General features: G+C 50.1%; 1 protein-coding gene across 3 annotated transcripts in view; it reads right to left on the reverse strand.

The window, feature by feature from the left end:
- The window catches only part of MLLT1 (MLLT1 super elongation complex subunit), a 66679-nt gene that overhangs the window by 39360 nt on the left and 14046 nt on the right, over window positions 1-13273 (reverse strand). For all 3 annotated transcript variants that reach the window (XM_057708901.1, XM_057708900.1, XM_057708899.1), the window contains exon 3: window positions 9529-9611. In XM_057708901.1, the coding sequence (XP_057564884.1) occupies window positions 9529-9611 (83 nt within the window). The remainder of the gene's footprint in view (window positions 1-9528; window positions 9612-13273) is intronic.

A 13273-nucleotide genomic window follows, 5' to 3' on the forward strand; every position in this document is an offset into this window, starting at 1 on the left:
AAGCCTTGTGGCAAGGCAAACAACAGCAACAGCAAAAACCCTCAACGCGATACCACCTCACACTCCTTATTATGAACACTAATAAAAAAAGAGAGAGAGAGAGCAACAAATGCTGACAAGGATGTGGAGAAACTGGAACCCTTGTGTACTGCTGGCGAGAATATAAAATGGTACAGCTGCTATGGAAAACAGCATGGTGGTTCCTCAAAATATGAAAATATTTATTATATAATCCAGCAATTCTACTTCTGGGTATATACCCAAAAGAACTGAAAGCCCACACTGTCAATCAACTATACTTCAATTAAAAAAAAATTAAATTGATTCAATTAAAACAATTGAAAGCAGAGTCTCAAAGAGATATCTGTATACTATGCTTATAGCAGCACTGCTCTCAGTAGCTGAAACATGGAAGCAATCCAAGTGTCCAAGATAGATGAATGGATAGGAGAAATGCGGCACATCCATACAACGGAATGTTGCTCAGCCTTAAAGAGGAATGAAACACTGACACACTACAATGCAGATGAAACCTGAAAACGTTGTGGATACAAAGGACAAATATTGTAGGACTCCATTTACATGAGGTGCCTGCAATAGGCAGATTCATGAGACCGAAAGTAGAATAGAGGTTACCAGGGACTGAGGGCAGTAGAGGTTGTTATTTAATTGGTACAGTTTTATTTGGGATGATCAGAAAGTTCTAGAAACAGATAGCAGTGGTGGCTGCACAACATTCTTTTTTTTTTTTTTAACTTTTTTGCATATTCTTTTTTTTTTAACTTTTTTGGTGAATTTTTTATTGTGATAAAATATACATAACACAATTCAGTCACATTAAGTATATTCACAATGCTGTGCCAACCATCATCACTACCCATTTCCAGAGTTCTCATCATCCCGACAGAAACTCTGTACCCATTAAACAATAATTCCCCCAGTCCCCCAGTAACCATTATCCTATTTTTTGTCTAGATACTTTATATAATAAATATACAAACATATATACAAGTTATATAATATATATAACATATACAAATTATATGCAAATAAAATATTTGTCCTTTTGTGTCTGGCTTATTTCACATCATGTGTATTCTTTTTTTTTAATTAATTAATTATTTACTTTATTGGCTGTGTCAGGTCTTTTTTGCTGTGCGCGGGCTTTCTATTTTTAGTTGCGGTGAGTGGGGGCTACTCTTCATTGTGGTGTGCAGGCTCCTCATTGCCGTGGCTTCTCTTGTTGCGGAGCATGGGCTCTAGGTGCATGGACTTCAGCAGTTGCAGCACATGGGCTCAACAGTTGTGGCTCACGGGCTCTAAAGTGCAGGCTCAATAGTTGTGGTGCACGGGCTTAGTTGTTCCACGGCATGTGGGATCTTCCTGGAGCAGGGATCAAACCACGTCCCTGCATTGGCAGGTAGATTCTCAACCACTGCGCCACCTAGGAAGCCCCCCATGTGTATTCTTTTTTTTTATATATATAAATTTATTTATTTATTTTAGTGGCTGTATTGGGTCTTTTTTTTTGCTGTGCGTGGGCTTTCTTTTTAGTTGTGGTGAGTGGGGGCTACTCTTGGTTGTGGTGCGCGGGCTCCTCACTGCCGTGGCTTCTCTTGTTGTGGAGCACAGGCTCTAGGCATGTGGACTTCAGTAGTTGCAGCACATGGGCTCAATAGTTGTGGTTCACGGGCTCTAAAGCACAGGTCAATAGTTGTGGCACACGGGCTTAGCTGCTCCGCGGCATGTGGGATGTTCCTGGAGCAGGGATCGAACCCGTGTCCCCTGCATTGGCAGGTGGATTCTCAACCACTGCACCACCTAGGAAGCCCCCCCCATGTGTATTCTTAATACGACTGAATTATACCTCCAAAAATGGCTAAAATGATAAATATTATGTTACAGATACATCACAAACCACAAATGACAAAATCAAACTGAACTACATCAAAATCAAGAACTTCTGCTCTTTGCAAGACGCTAAGAGATTAAGAGATTGTGAAAACAAGCCATAGAAAAAAATACCTGCAAAATGAAGGTGTGATAAAGGACTGATACCCAGATACATAAAAACGCTTATAAACTCAATAATAAGAGACATCCAAAATTTAAAAAAATGGTCAGACACTTTGAACAGACACCTCATCAAAGAAGTTAAAGGCAAATAAGCATATGAAAATATGCTCAATGCCATAAGTCATTAGGGAAAAGTCCAGAACCAGATGGTTTCACTGGTAAACGCTACCAAACATTCAAAGAATTAACAGCAATTCTACTCAAACTCTTCCAAAAATAGAAGACGGAGGAATACTTCCCCTAAGATATTCTATGAAGCCAGTATTACGTGATACCAAAGCCAGACCAAAAATACCACAGGAAAACTACAGATCAACATTCCTTGTGACTGACTTCCTAGGTGGCGCAGTGGTTAAGAATCTGCCTGCCAATGCAGGGGATATGGGTTTGAGCCCTGCCCCGGGAAGATACCACATGCTGCAGAGCAACTAAGCCCGTGTGCCACAACCATTGAGCCTGTGCTCTAGTGCCCGTGAGCCACAATTATTGAGCCTGTGTGCCGCAACTACTGAAGCCCACGCGCCTAGAGCCCGTGCTCCACAATGAAGAGTAGCCTCCACTTGCAGCAACTAGAGAAAGCCCACGTGCAGCAATGAAGACCCAACACAGCCAATAAAAAAATAAATCCAATAAGTAAATAAATAAATTTATTAAAAAAAAAAGAAAGTAGGTCCTACAGGAACTATACTCAATATGCTGTAATAAACTATAAAGTTTAAAAAAAAAAAAAAAAAAAAAAGAATCCTCCTGCCAATGCAGGGGACACGGTTTCGATCTCTGCTCCAGGAAGATCCCACATGCCACAGAGCAACTAAGCCTGTGTGCCACAACTATTGAGCCTATGTGTCACAACTACTTAAACTCGTGCGCCTAGAGCCCATGCTCTGCAACAAAAGAAGCCACTGCACCACAATAAAGAGTAGCCCCGGCTCGTTGCAACTAGAGAAAGCCCGTGTGTACCAACAAAGACAAAACACAGCCAATAAATAAGTTAATTTAAAAAAAAAACATTCCTTGTGAATATAAAATTCTCAAAAAAATACTTGCAAACCAAATCCAACAGCATCTTAAAAAGATTATACACACAGCCAAGTGTAAATTTATCCCAGGGGTGCAAGAATGGTTCAATCAATGTAATATGCCACATTAATAAAATAAAGGGGAAAAACCCACGCAATTATCTCAACAGAGACAGAAAAAGTGTTTTAAAAAGTGTTATGCCCTTTCATGAAAACACTCAACAAACTACGTAGGAATAAAAAGGGGACTTTCTTAACCTGACAAAGGGCATTTATGAAAAATTCACTGCTAACATCATACGTAACAGTAAAAGACTGAACATTTCCCCTCAAAGATCAGAAACAAAATAAGAAAGACCACTTTCATCATTATTATTCAACATTGTACTGAAGTCCTAGCCAGAGCAATGAAGCAAGAAAAAGAAAAAAGGCCTCCAAATTGAGGAGAAAAAATAAAATTATCTCCATTTGCAGATGATATCTTTTATGTAGAAAATCCCAAAGAAGCCACAAAAAAAATCACTAAAGACAATAAACAGATTCAGTAAAGTTGCAGGGTACAAGATCAGCACACACAAAAATCAGTTATGTTTCTCTATACCAGCAATGAACATTCTGAAAGGAAATTAAGGAAACAATTCCATTTACAATAGCATACAGGAATAAATTTAACCAAGAAGTAAAATACTGTACACTGAAAACTACAAAACATTTCTGAAAGAAATTAAAGACCTAATTAAGTGGCAAAACATCCCATGTTCATGGATTGGGAGACCTTAATATTGTAATGTCTCCAAAGTATTTACAGATTCAATGCAATCCTTATCAAAATTTCAGTGGTCTTTTTTGCAAAAATGGCAAAGCCAAATGTCAAATTCATATGTAATCTGAAGAGGCCCACACAACCAAAACTATATTAAAAAACAAACAAACAAAAAACCTCCACAAAATTGGAAGACCCACATATCCTGATTTCAAAACTTCCTACAAAACTACAGTGATCAAAATGCTATGGTACTAGTGTAAGGACAGACATAAAGACCAATGGAATATAATTGAGAGTCCAGAAATAAAACCAACTGTATATGGCCAACTGATTTTCAACAAGGATGTTAAAGCCACTCCATGGAGGAAAAAACAGTCTCTTCAACCAATGGTGCAGGGACAATGGAATGATCACATGCAGAAGAATGAAGTTATTAGACCCCACCTCACTCCATACACAATAACTCCAAATGGGTCAACTATCTAAATATAAGAACTAAAGCTATAAAACTAGTACAAGTCAACATAGGGGGTAAACCTTCGTGACCTCAGATATGACAATGGAGTCTGAGATTTGACACCAAGAGTAACAGAAGAAAAAAAAAAAAACAGATAACTTGAACTTCTTAAAAATTAAAAACTTCTGTGTATCCAACTTTATCAGAATGTGATAAAACAGCCCATAAGATGGGAGAAATTATTTGCAGGTCACACACCTGGTAAGAGTTTAATACCCACAATATATTCAATGTTAAAAACTCTTACACCTCAAGAATTAAAATAAAAATAAAAATTAAAAAATGGGCACAAGATGTATACACCATTTCTCCAAAAAATATATGTAAACAGCCAACAGCAGGTGAGATGTTCAGCATCATGGGTCATTAAGGAAATGCAAATCAAAACCTAATGTGATACCACTTCGCACCCACTAGGACAGCTATCATAAAACAAAACACAACAGGAAATAATGAGCACTGCTGAGGATGGGGAGAAGCAGGAACCCTCCTGCACTGCTGGTGGGAATATGTAGACAACCATTTGACAGTTCCTCAAAAAAGTTAAACACAGAATTACCACATGACCCAGCAATTCCACTCCTAGGCACACGCCCCACAGAACTGGAGACTGGAACGCAAACATGCCCACGTCCCGGCACGCCCACAGCAGCATGAGTCACGGCAGCGAGGAGGCAGAAACAGCTCAGACAGCTACTGAGGATAAACAAACTGTAGTGCAGCAGATTCCCATCATTTGTGCGTTCCCTATTTCTGTATTCACCTACGACTAAAATTTACCTATAATCCCAAAATCAGTCCTTGTGGCTTCCACATCCACTTGCAGACAGGCACCTGAGTGCTGAGAAAGGAGCTGCCTGCAGGCTTGTCCCCAGCTGCTGTCGAACAAGCTGCGCTCGGCCTTCTTGTTCAGTTCTCACGCTAAACGAGTGCCCTTCCCACGGGGAATGTAGTGCCATTTTTACCAAATTTTTGTGCTCTGCTATCTGAAATGGCCCCAAGCACAGTGCTGAAGTGCTGTCCAGGGTTCCCAAGCCCAGGAGGACTGCGATGTGTCTTACAGAGAAAATATGTCTGCAGGACAAGCTTGGTTCAGGTATGAATGATGGTGCTGTGGGCTGTGAGTTCAATGTCAACAAATCAACAATGCAGAGTAAATGAGGAGTCTTCAAACAGAAGCACCCAGAAAGCAAGGTTATATATCCATCCGTTGACAAAACTGTGACCAGAGGCCCCTTGTAGCAACGGTTCAGTTTTCACTAACTCAGTGTGCCTGGTGACTTTACAGAACATAACTATTTCGAGTTACAAGAATTGCCTGTGTGCGTCTCAGCACAATGGAATATTTCATTCAGCCATAAAAAGGAATGAAACACTGACACACTACAACTTGGATGAACCTTGAAAACATTACACTAAGTGAAAGAAGCCACACACAAATGACACATACTGTACAATTCCTTTTGTATGAAATGTCCAGGATAAGCAAATCCATCAACAGAAAGCAGATTAGAGGCTGCCAGAAGATGGGGGGGGACATTGATGGGGAGACGAAAAATTTGAAACTAGAGAGGCAGTGGCTGCATAACTTTACGAATGCACTAAATGCCACTGAACTGTACACTTTAAAACGCTTAACTGCACGTTACATGAATTTCATCTCAATAAAAAATTTTATTTTATAATTGTGGTATCATAGAAAGATATCTGGCCTTTGTCCCCAGGTCCTGGTCTTGGAATTTCCTGAGTGACGGGGTGACAGGAACGTCTTCTGTTCTAACAAGGCGGCTCTTGGCAGTCCTCAGGATGGGGTGGTCCCCAGAAAGCCCAAGTCTTGATTAGAAGCTCATCCCCCCTCCCGACCTCCAAGCTCTGGGGAGGCGGAGGGCTGGAGATTGAGTCTGTCAGCAATGGCCAGTGACTGACTCATGCCTACAAAGCCATCATAAAACCCCTAAGCACGGGGTTTGGAGCCCTCAGAGAGGGCAGGTGAGTGTGGAGGTGCCAGGAGGAGGGCGGTGCATGGACAGAGAGGCCCGGAAGCTCCGCCCCCACCCACGGGGGTGGAGGGAGCCTGCCTCTCCCCCATCTGCTGTTCCTGAACTATATCCCATACACTAAACTGGAAACAGGGAGCAAAATGGTGTTCAGAGTTTTATGAGCTGTTCTAGCAAATCCTGGAACCTGAGGGGGTTGTGGGAACCCCCGATTGACAGCCGGTCCGTCAGAAGCACAGGAGGCTCAGCGCAGACCTGTGGCTGTCGTGGGAACTGGGGACGGCCCTGTGCAGCTGAGCCCAGACCTGTGGGTCCGTGTTAACTCGAGCGGCCAGTGTCAGAGGCAAGCTGAACTGCTGGACGCTCCAACCGTGGCTGGAGAATCAGAGCTGGAGGAGAGGTGCTGGGAAGGGGATGGTGCATCTGCTGTCAGAAGCGTGTGAGTAAAAACAGCTCAGCGACACACGGCGATTACTTTTATTAAGTCAAATGAACCCACCCCCACCCCACTTTTTTTTTTTTTTAACTGACTTTGGGGAAAGGAGTGGTTTATCTGTAAAAGAATATCCTGCCAACAGGTCAAACGGAAATGTGGCCTGAGATAAGCTCTAGCGCCAAACGCCATGTAACACAGAAATCCTCCACTTCACAGCCGGTGCCCCATCCAGGGTCAGGTGTGGCTAGAACACCGCACACTCACACGGGAAAGCACCCCGCAGCTGAGAAAGTGCCCTCTGCGCTCTGGGTGTGCATGCACCCCACTGCCCAGAGAGGCCGCACGTCGTCTTCCTTCATCTCCGGAGCCTCAGCTCCTGGGGCCTAAAGGCCTCAGAAGCTGCCTCCTCCACCACCCCGCTCACCCAGGCGGACCCAGCAGGGACATCGACATGTGTGCATGAAGCCCTTACTCCGAGCTCGTACCGGGCCACGTGCTCTCCGTCTCTCTGAATCCTCCCAACAGCCTGAGAAGCGGACGCGATGAGGAGCCCATCTCGTGGACAGAGAACCTGGGGCCCAGAGAAGTGGCCTGTCCACAGTTGCTCCCCTTCCGCTTAGCGCAGCAAAGATGAGCTCGCCCTACCGCCAGCAGAACAGGGAGGCAGGGCTGGAACCCAAGGGCAGCCCTTGCGGACGGCAGGGGGGAGAAGCCACCAGCAGATGCTCTCGTGACAGCCCTGGTCCACTCAGCATGCCACATCCGCAGAAGCTGCTTTTGCCGTGAACCAGCACTCACTTTTCCACACTCGTCTGACCTTCACAAACCTCAACAGGGACTCACGTTTAGACAACGTTTATGGCACACGATACTTAAAATAATACTGTTTCTGTCACCCAGAAGCAAGCAAACACCAGAAGTCATGAATGGCTGTCACCCTGGGTCATGCCTGTTTCGGGTATTGAAGCAACGGGTGCGCGCACGTGCACACATGCTCTGCTGGTCCAAACCCCAGCTCTGCCAATCACGGTGCAGCCCTGGCCACGCCACTGGGCATCCAGGCGCTCCTTCTTCCAGACTGGGGAGATCACCATCCGCCGGGGTCTGTCACCCCACGGGACCTGTGACGGGACCCGTGCCCCAGCCCCTTTCCACAGTGTGGGGCTTCCTGCTACCGCCCTGAGGGCAATGCCACCACCAGGGACAGAGGATTCTAGTAATGCGATGCAGGGCACACGAGAGCGCCTGGCACTTGTCCTGAGAATGGGCTCACAGTGCCACACCACCCCAGCGCCCAAGCCCACAGATAGCAAGGCACCTGCCCGGGACTTGCCCCAGCACTGGCCTCCCTGAGCACGGCCCCCTGAGCTGCAGGGCGCCAGCCCCCTTAGGGCTCAGCATCCTTCCGGCGCCCGTGCAGACAGGACTTTCAGGCCTCGATGCCTGCAAAGCCTCGGGATGACCCGCAGGCCCTGCCGCCACATCCCACTGAGCCGCACCCACTGAGATGCCCCTTGGTGCCCAGGGGACCTCACTGCCCATCTGAGCTCCACCCCTAGAGGCCTCTGATGCCAGGGGTTCTCAGAACAAGGGGCTAGTTAAGCGAGCGATGGCGCCCGCGGAGCCCCTGAGGGAAACGTCCTTGCTGAGAGATGGCAGAGCCGCCCGCAGCCAGTCTAGCTGAGCTTGTGGAGGAGCGCCAGCCAGCCAGCTGCCAGGGGTGGTCACCACTGGCCGCTTGGCGGCACCTGTGAGGAGCCGCGGAGGCAGGCTGCCAGGGTGGCAACTGTTAAATGTTGGTTATCGGGCTTTACAAAATTCCTATGTTGACTTCCACCCCCCAGGTGACGGTGCTGGGAGGTGCTTAGGTCATGAGAATGGAGCGCTTGGGAATGGGATTAGCGCTTCCAGAAAGAGAGTGCCCACGGGTCCCTGGCCGCTTCCACCCTGTGAGGGCACAGCGAGAAGCCTGTGACCCGGAGGACGGCCCTCAGCCAACCACGCCGGCAGCCGATTCCGGACTTCCAGCCACCAGAACGCTGAGCAAACAATTTCTGTTGTTTGTGAGCTGCCCAGTCTGTGGTGTTTGGTTATAGCAGCCTGAATGGACTACGACTATTTCTATTTTTTTCACTGTAAATGTTTAGCAAATGCATATGGAGAGAAATAAAGCAAAACCCTGCTGTGATCCTACCACCCAGATTACGTTTTTCAACATCTTTCATGTATATGATTCCTTTTTTCTATAAATGACACACATATAACTTGCTTTTCTCATTCAACACTAAAAGCTCTTTCCCCCAAGGTTGTCAAACATTCTGTTCAGAAGATGGCATAAATACACCTGACCAATAGCCTACGTTGGAGGTCTAAGTAACTTACAGATCTTCGCCTCTCCTCCTGCGAGGTGACGACCCCTCTAGGACCGTCCACGGACTCTGGCCCTGCCCTGGCACGTGGTGGCTGAGCCAGGGACCCTGCCACTCTCAGGATGACTGATGGCAATGTGCCCTGGTGCTCCCCCACCTGCCACCACAGCCTGCCCAGCTCCCCAGCCCCATCGCCACGGGAGAGATGGGTGCGACACTCTGCCCGCGGGCACCCAACATGGAGTCTCTGCTACACACTCCAACATCCACCCCATCACTGGGGCACTGCCAGTCCCACCGGCCCTTGTATGAGCTGTGCATCCTCCTCACCGCTACCAGGGCTCCTACCTTGTTCTTGAAGTACACCTCGATGGGCATGATGAAGCCAGCATAGCCCGACTCCTCCACCTTGTAGGGGGGCTCCTTGCACACTGGAAAGAAAGGGAAAACGTACCATCAGCTCTGCCTCCTCTCAGGGCTCAGTGGGCTTTCCAGGAGGCCGGCTACCCCGGGAACAGAAACCCCATTCCATATCCAAGGGGTCAGAGGGAGAGAAGGAGCAGAGAAGGAGAAAGGTGATCCCGCCACGTCAGCGTGGAAGAGCGTGTGGGAAGGGATACAAGACCAGCTAAGGCAGAGCAGCCGGCACTGGCCATGCGCGGCACAGGTTCAACCAACTCAGGGCAGCAAGCATGGCTCCAGTGAGGCGCCAGGCCTGGTCTCCAGCAGGGCAGGCGCTCTGCTGCACCCACCTCCCACCATCGCCCACTCAAGACACATAAACTGAGGCCCCGCTCGGGGCCAGGGACACGGACGCCAGGAGATGGAGATGGCCCTGTCTAGGCTAGGGCTCGCCTGGGTTCCATCTTAGCACCTAACCAAAGCACTCCCGGTGACAAGAGAGGGAGGGATAGAGAGAGGGAGGGATGGAGGGAGGGAGAGAAAGAAACTAAGAAGAACAGTAAAGCAGAAGTAAAATAATCTCCCACTATCTCACCCTCCAGGATGAACTGTCAATGTTTTGACATGTATGCTGTCGTTATCCAAGCAACGTGAAAATATTGTTCTCCCGCTTTTAAGAAAAAAAATCAGAACAGTACAGATCAAATCCCCCTGTCCTCCACCCCTCCCTCTCCCGAGGCAACCACAACCTGGAGATACATAAAAATCCTGCCAACTGTTAAAACCTTTACACTCGTATGTCTGTATTATAATTCTTAAGGGGGCCAGAAACTGCCGGAAAACAGTGCATGGAACATAATGAAACATGACTTTTTAAAAATTAAAACCTTGTAAGATTTTTCTTAAAAAAAGAAAAAAAAAGTTGTTTAAGATATGTACCTCAAACATCTCATGTGCCTCATCTATTTATCCAAACAAAACTGGTGAGGGGGGTGGGTTTAGAGTAACTAGGGACCCTCAAGGCCAGGGCTGGCTCAACAGCCTTGCACGGGACCCCAGTCTGCAAACCGCAGGGGAGGGGCTCCAGGGAGCCGCAGGGACGGACACGTAAGCCGCCGGCCCCCAGGGCGCCCTCCACCCCTCCTCTAGCCACCTGTCCTCCAAGCCCAGCTCCAGTCCCCCCACCCCCCCACACCTCCCAGCAGGGCTCAGCCTGCGGAAAGCCCCCAGAGGGCAGGACCTTGCACGCGGCTGGCACACGGGCTGGAGGCTTGCTCAGCTGGACTGACCTTCCTGCCAGAGGCAAGGGGGCAGTCCCGACCCGGCCACGGGACCCACCGCAGCAGAGCCTCTTGTGGGCAGCAGTGGCTGGGCTGCCCCACCTGAGTGCCACGAGCACTGTCACCTGACCTAAGGGCCTGCAGGGAGCCCTCACTGCTACCAAACGCTGCACTCACTCATGCACTCCACCACCATCTGCATCTGACAGCGGCAGGTGCCCAGATGACGACACCTCTGGTCCCTGGGTGTGAGCTTAAGCACCTTCAGTCTGATGGTCAGCCCACCTAGAAATAAGGACTGGCCCTGACTATAGGACAATGGGCTGGGTCAACGAGCAGTGGCCCGGGTAGCCTGGGGACACAGTGGGGGTGACCTCAGCCCCTAATCCTTATTCTAGCCAGTCTCCTGCTCCTCAGACATCCTCCTGGGGGTGCTGGCTGGACACATCAGATGCAGCCGCCCCCCCCAAAGCCAGCTCCTCATTCCCTCTGAAATCCGCACCTCCTGGCATCCCGCAGCTCAGGACGCCGGCTGTCCACCACTCCCCCGAGGACGCCTCAGCTCCTCTCGCTCCTACAGCTGGCCTGTCATCAGGTGCTGTGAAGGTCACCTCCAAACATCTCTGGGCTGCACCCCGCTGCCCAGTGCCCTGAGCCTCCGCTCCAGCCCAGGCCCCCCTGCTTTGGGCGGCAGTTTCTGCCCAGCCCCTCCCCAGCTGGCCTACCTCAGGCTCGCTCTCAGGCAGCCTCTGCAGGGGCTACCGGAAGGACCACTCTGAATCACAGGTCTGAGTGCCCTGGTGGCTCCCCATGGCCCTCAGGAATGACTTCCAGCCCTCCGGGGGCCTGCAAGGTGCTCCATCATCTCCAGGCTCATCCCTCACCAGCCCAGCCACACTGACCATCTCAGATTCCAGACGACTCCCTCTGGGACCCCTTCACTGAGCCACACCACCCCCGTCCCCCTCAGGTTGCAGGTCGTGGTTCCCTCCTCTGGCCCGAGCATCCTGTATCATCTCAGGACTCCTTGTGCTTATCATCTCCACCTTCCTAACCCTGTATGAGCTCCTCCTCACGCAATGTGACAGCTACGTATCTGTTACATACTGCAGAGCAGGCCACATGTCATTCCTCTGTCAGGCCCTCTACTGAAGGAAGAGGCCAGTGCAGGGACAGGAAGTAATCTGGGCAGGGAGGTCAGGCCACAGCCCGCCTCTCCCCGAGTCTCTCGATCCTGTTTGAGCAGACTGCGGTGGCGGCGGGGGCTGGGGGGCGGGGATCTCTCTGGCTCCATGAATCCTGCCCACCTACTGCTTTTCCTAACCGCCACCCCCCCCAACTGTGAGAGCCCTCACACGGGGCCAGGCGCCCAGCGGGCACCTGCGTGCTTGCTGCATGCACCTGCATCCAGGAAGGGACGAGGGCAGCCTGTTCTCACTGCGCAATCCCCCAGCAGAGGAGGGCGGGACCGCGGACCTGCCCACACCCTCCACCCCGGTGCCCATCTCCCTACCCGCCCCCAGTCTGAATCCCCTCCGCCATGAAGGCCTGAGTCAGGGCCCCCCTCCAGCAGGGACAGCCCTGGCTTCCCTCGGCCTCTGACCTCTGGGCCACGTACTCCCACTGAGGGCGGTCACCTCTGATTTTCATCCCCCTACGAGACGACAAACCCTTTCAGGGAAGGCACCCTGCTGTGTGTGTCTCAATCTCTCCCCAAAGGCCTCTCACAGGACAGGCAGTCCCAGGCAGAAAACCATCTTATCCTTTCAGAGATGGGGCAGAGGAGCCAGAGCACAGGCTTCCAGACACAGGAGGCCGAGCAGACAAGCCGGCCCACCTCTGTCCCACCTGAGGGCCCGCGGCAACCAAAGTGAGGCCCGCACCACACGGAATAACGCTGGGAGGGCAACGAGGGGAGGGAGGCGACGTGAGCAGTCAGGAACTTTCTGGAAGGCAGACAGGGAGTGAGAGCGCGCTGGGCAAGGAAACATTAAGAGGAAGCCGCATCCTAGAAGGCGCATGGGCGCGGCACGGGAGGCCCGCGCCCCGGGAGGCCTGGGCTGGGGCATCCGTGGGCACAGTGGAGGGTGGGGGGTGCTGGGAGAGGAGAGAGGGGGAGAGGTGGCTAATGGTGGGAAGGGGCTTCTCTTGGGGTGATGAAGACATCCTGGAATGAGGGAGGTGATGGTTCAGCCACTGTATGAACACACTAGACACGTGGACTGTACACATTACAGGTGAATCTTATCCTGTGGGACTCATATCTCAGTAAACCAGTTTAAAAAAAAAAAAGCCAAGCCGAGTGGCAGTGACCAGAATAGCCCTGGGGACCCCTCCCCCCACCCCCCGGCCCAGGCAGCTTCACGTCTCCTCCAGGGAAGTCCAGGCGGTCCCAGGTCTTGAGAGGGTTC

Source organism: Hippopotamus amphibius, chromosome 15 (assembly GCF_030028045.1).
Source record: "Hippopotamus amphibius kiboko isolate mHipAmp2 chromosome 15, mHipAmp2.hap2, whole genome shotgun sequence".
Classification (NCBI taxonomy): Eukaryota; Metazoa; Chordata; class Mammalia; order Artiodactyla; family Hippopotamidae; genus Hippopotamus; species Hippopotamus amphibius.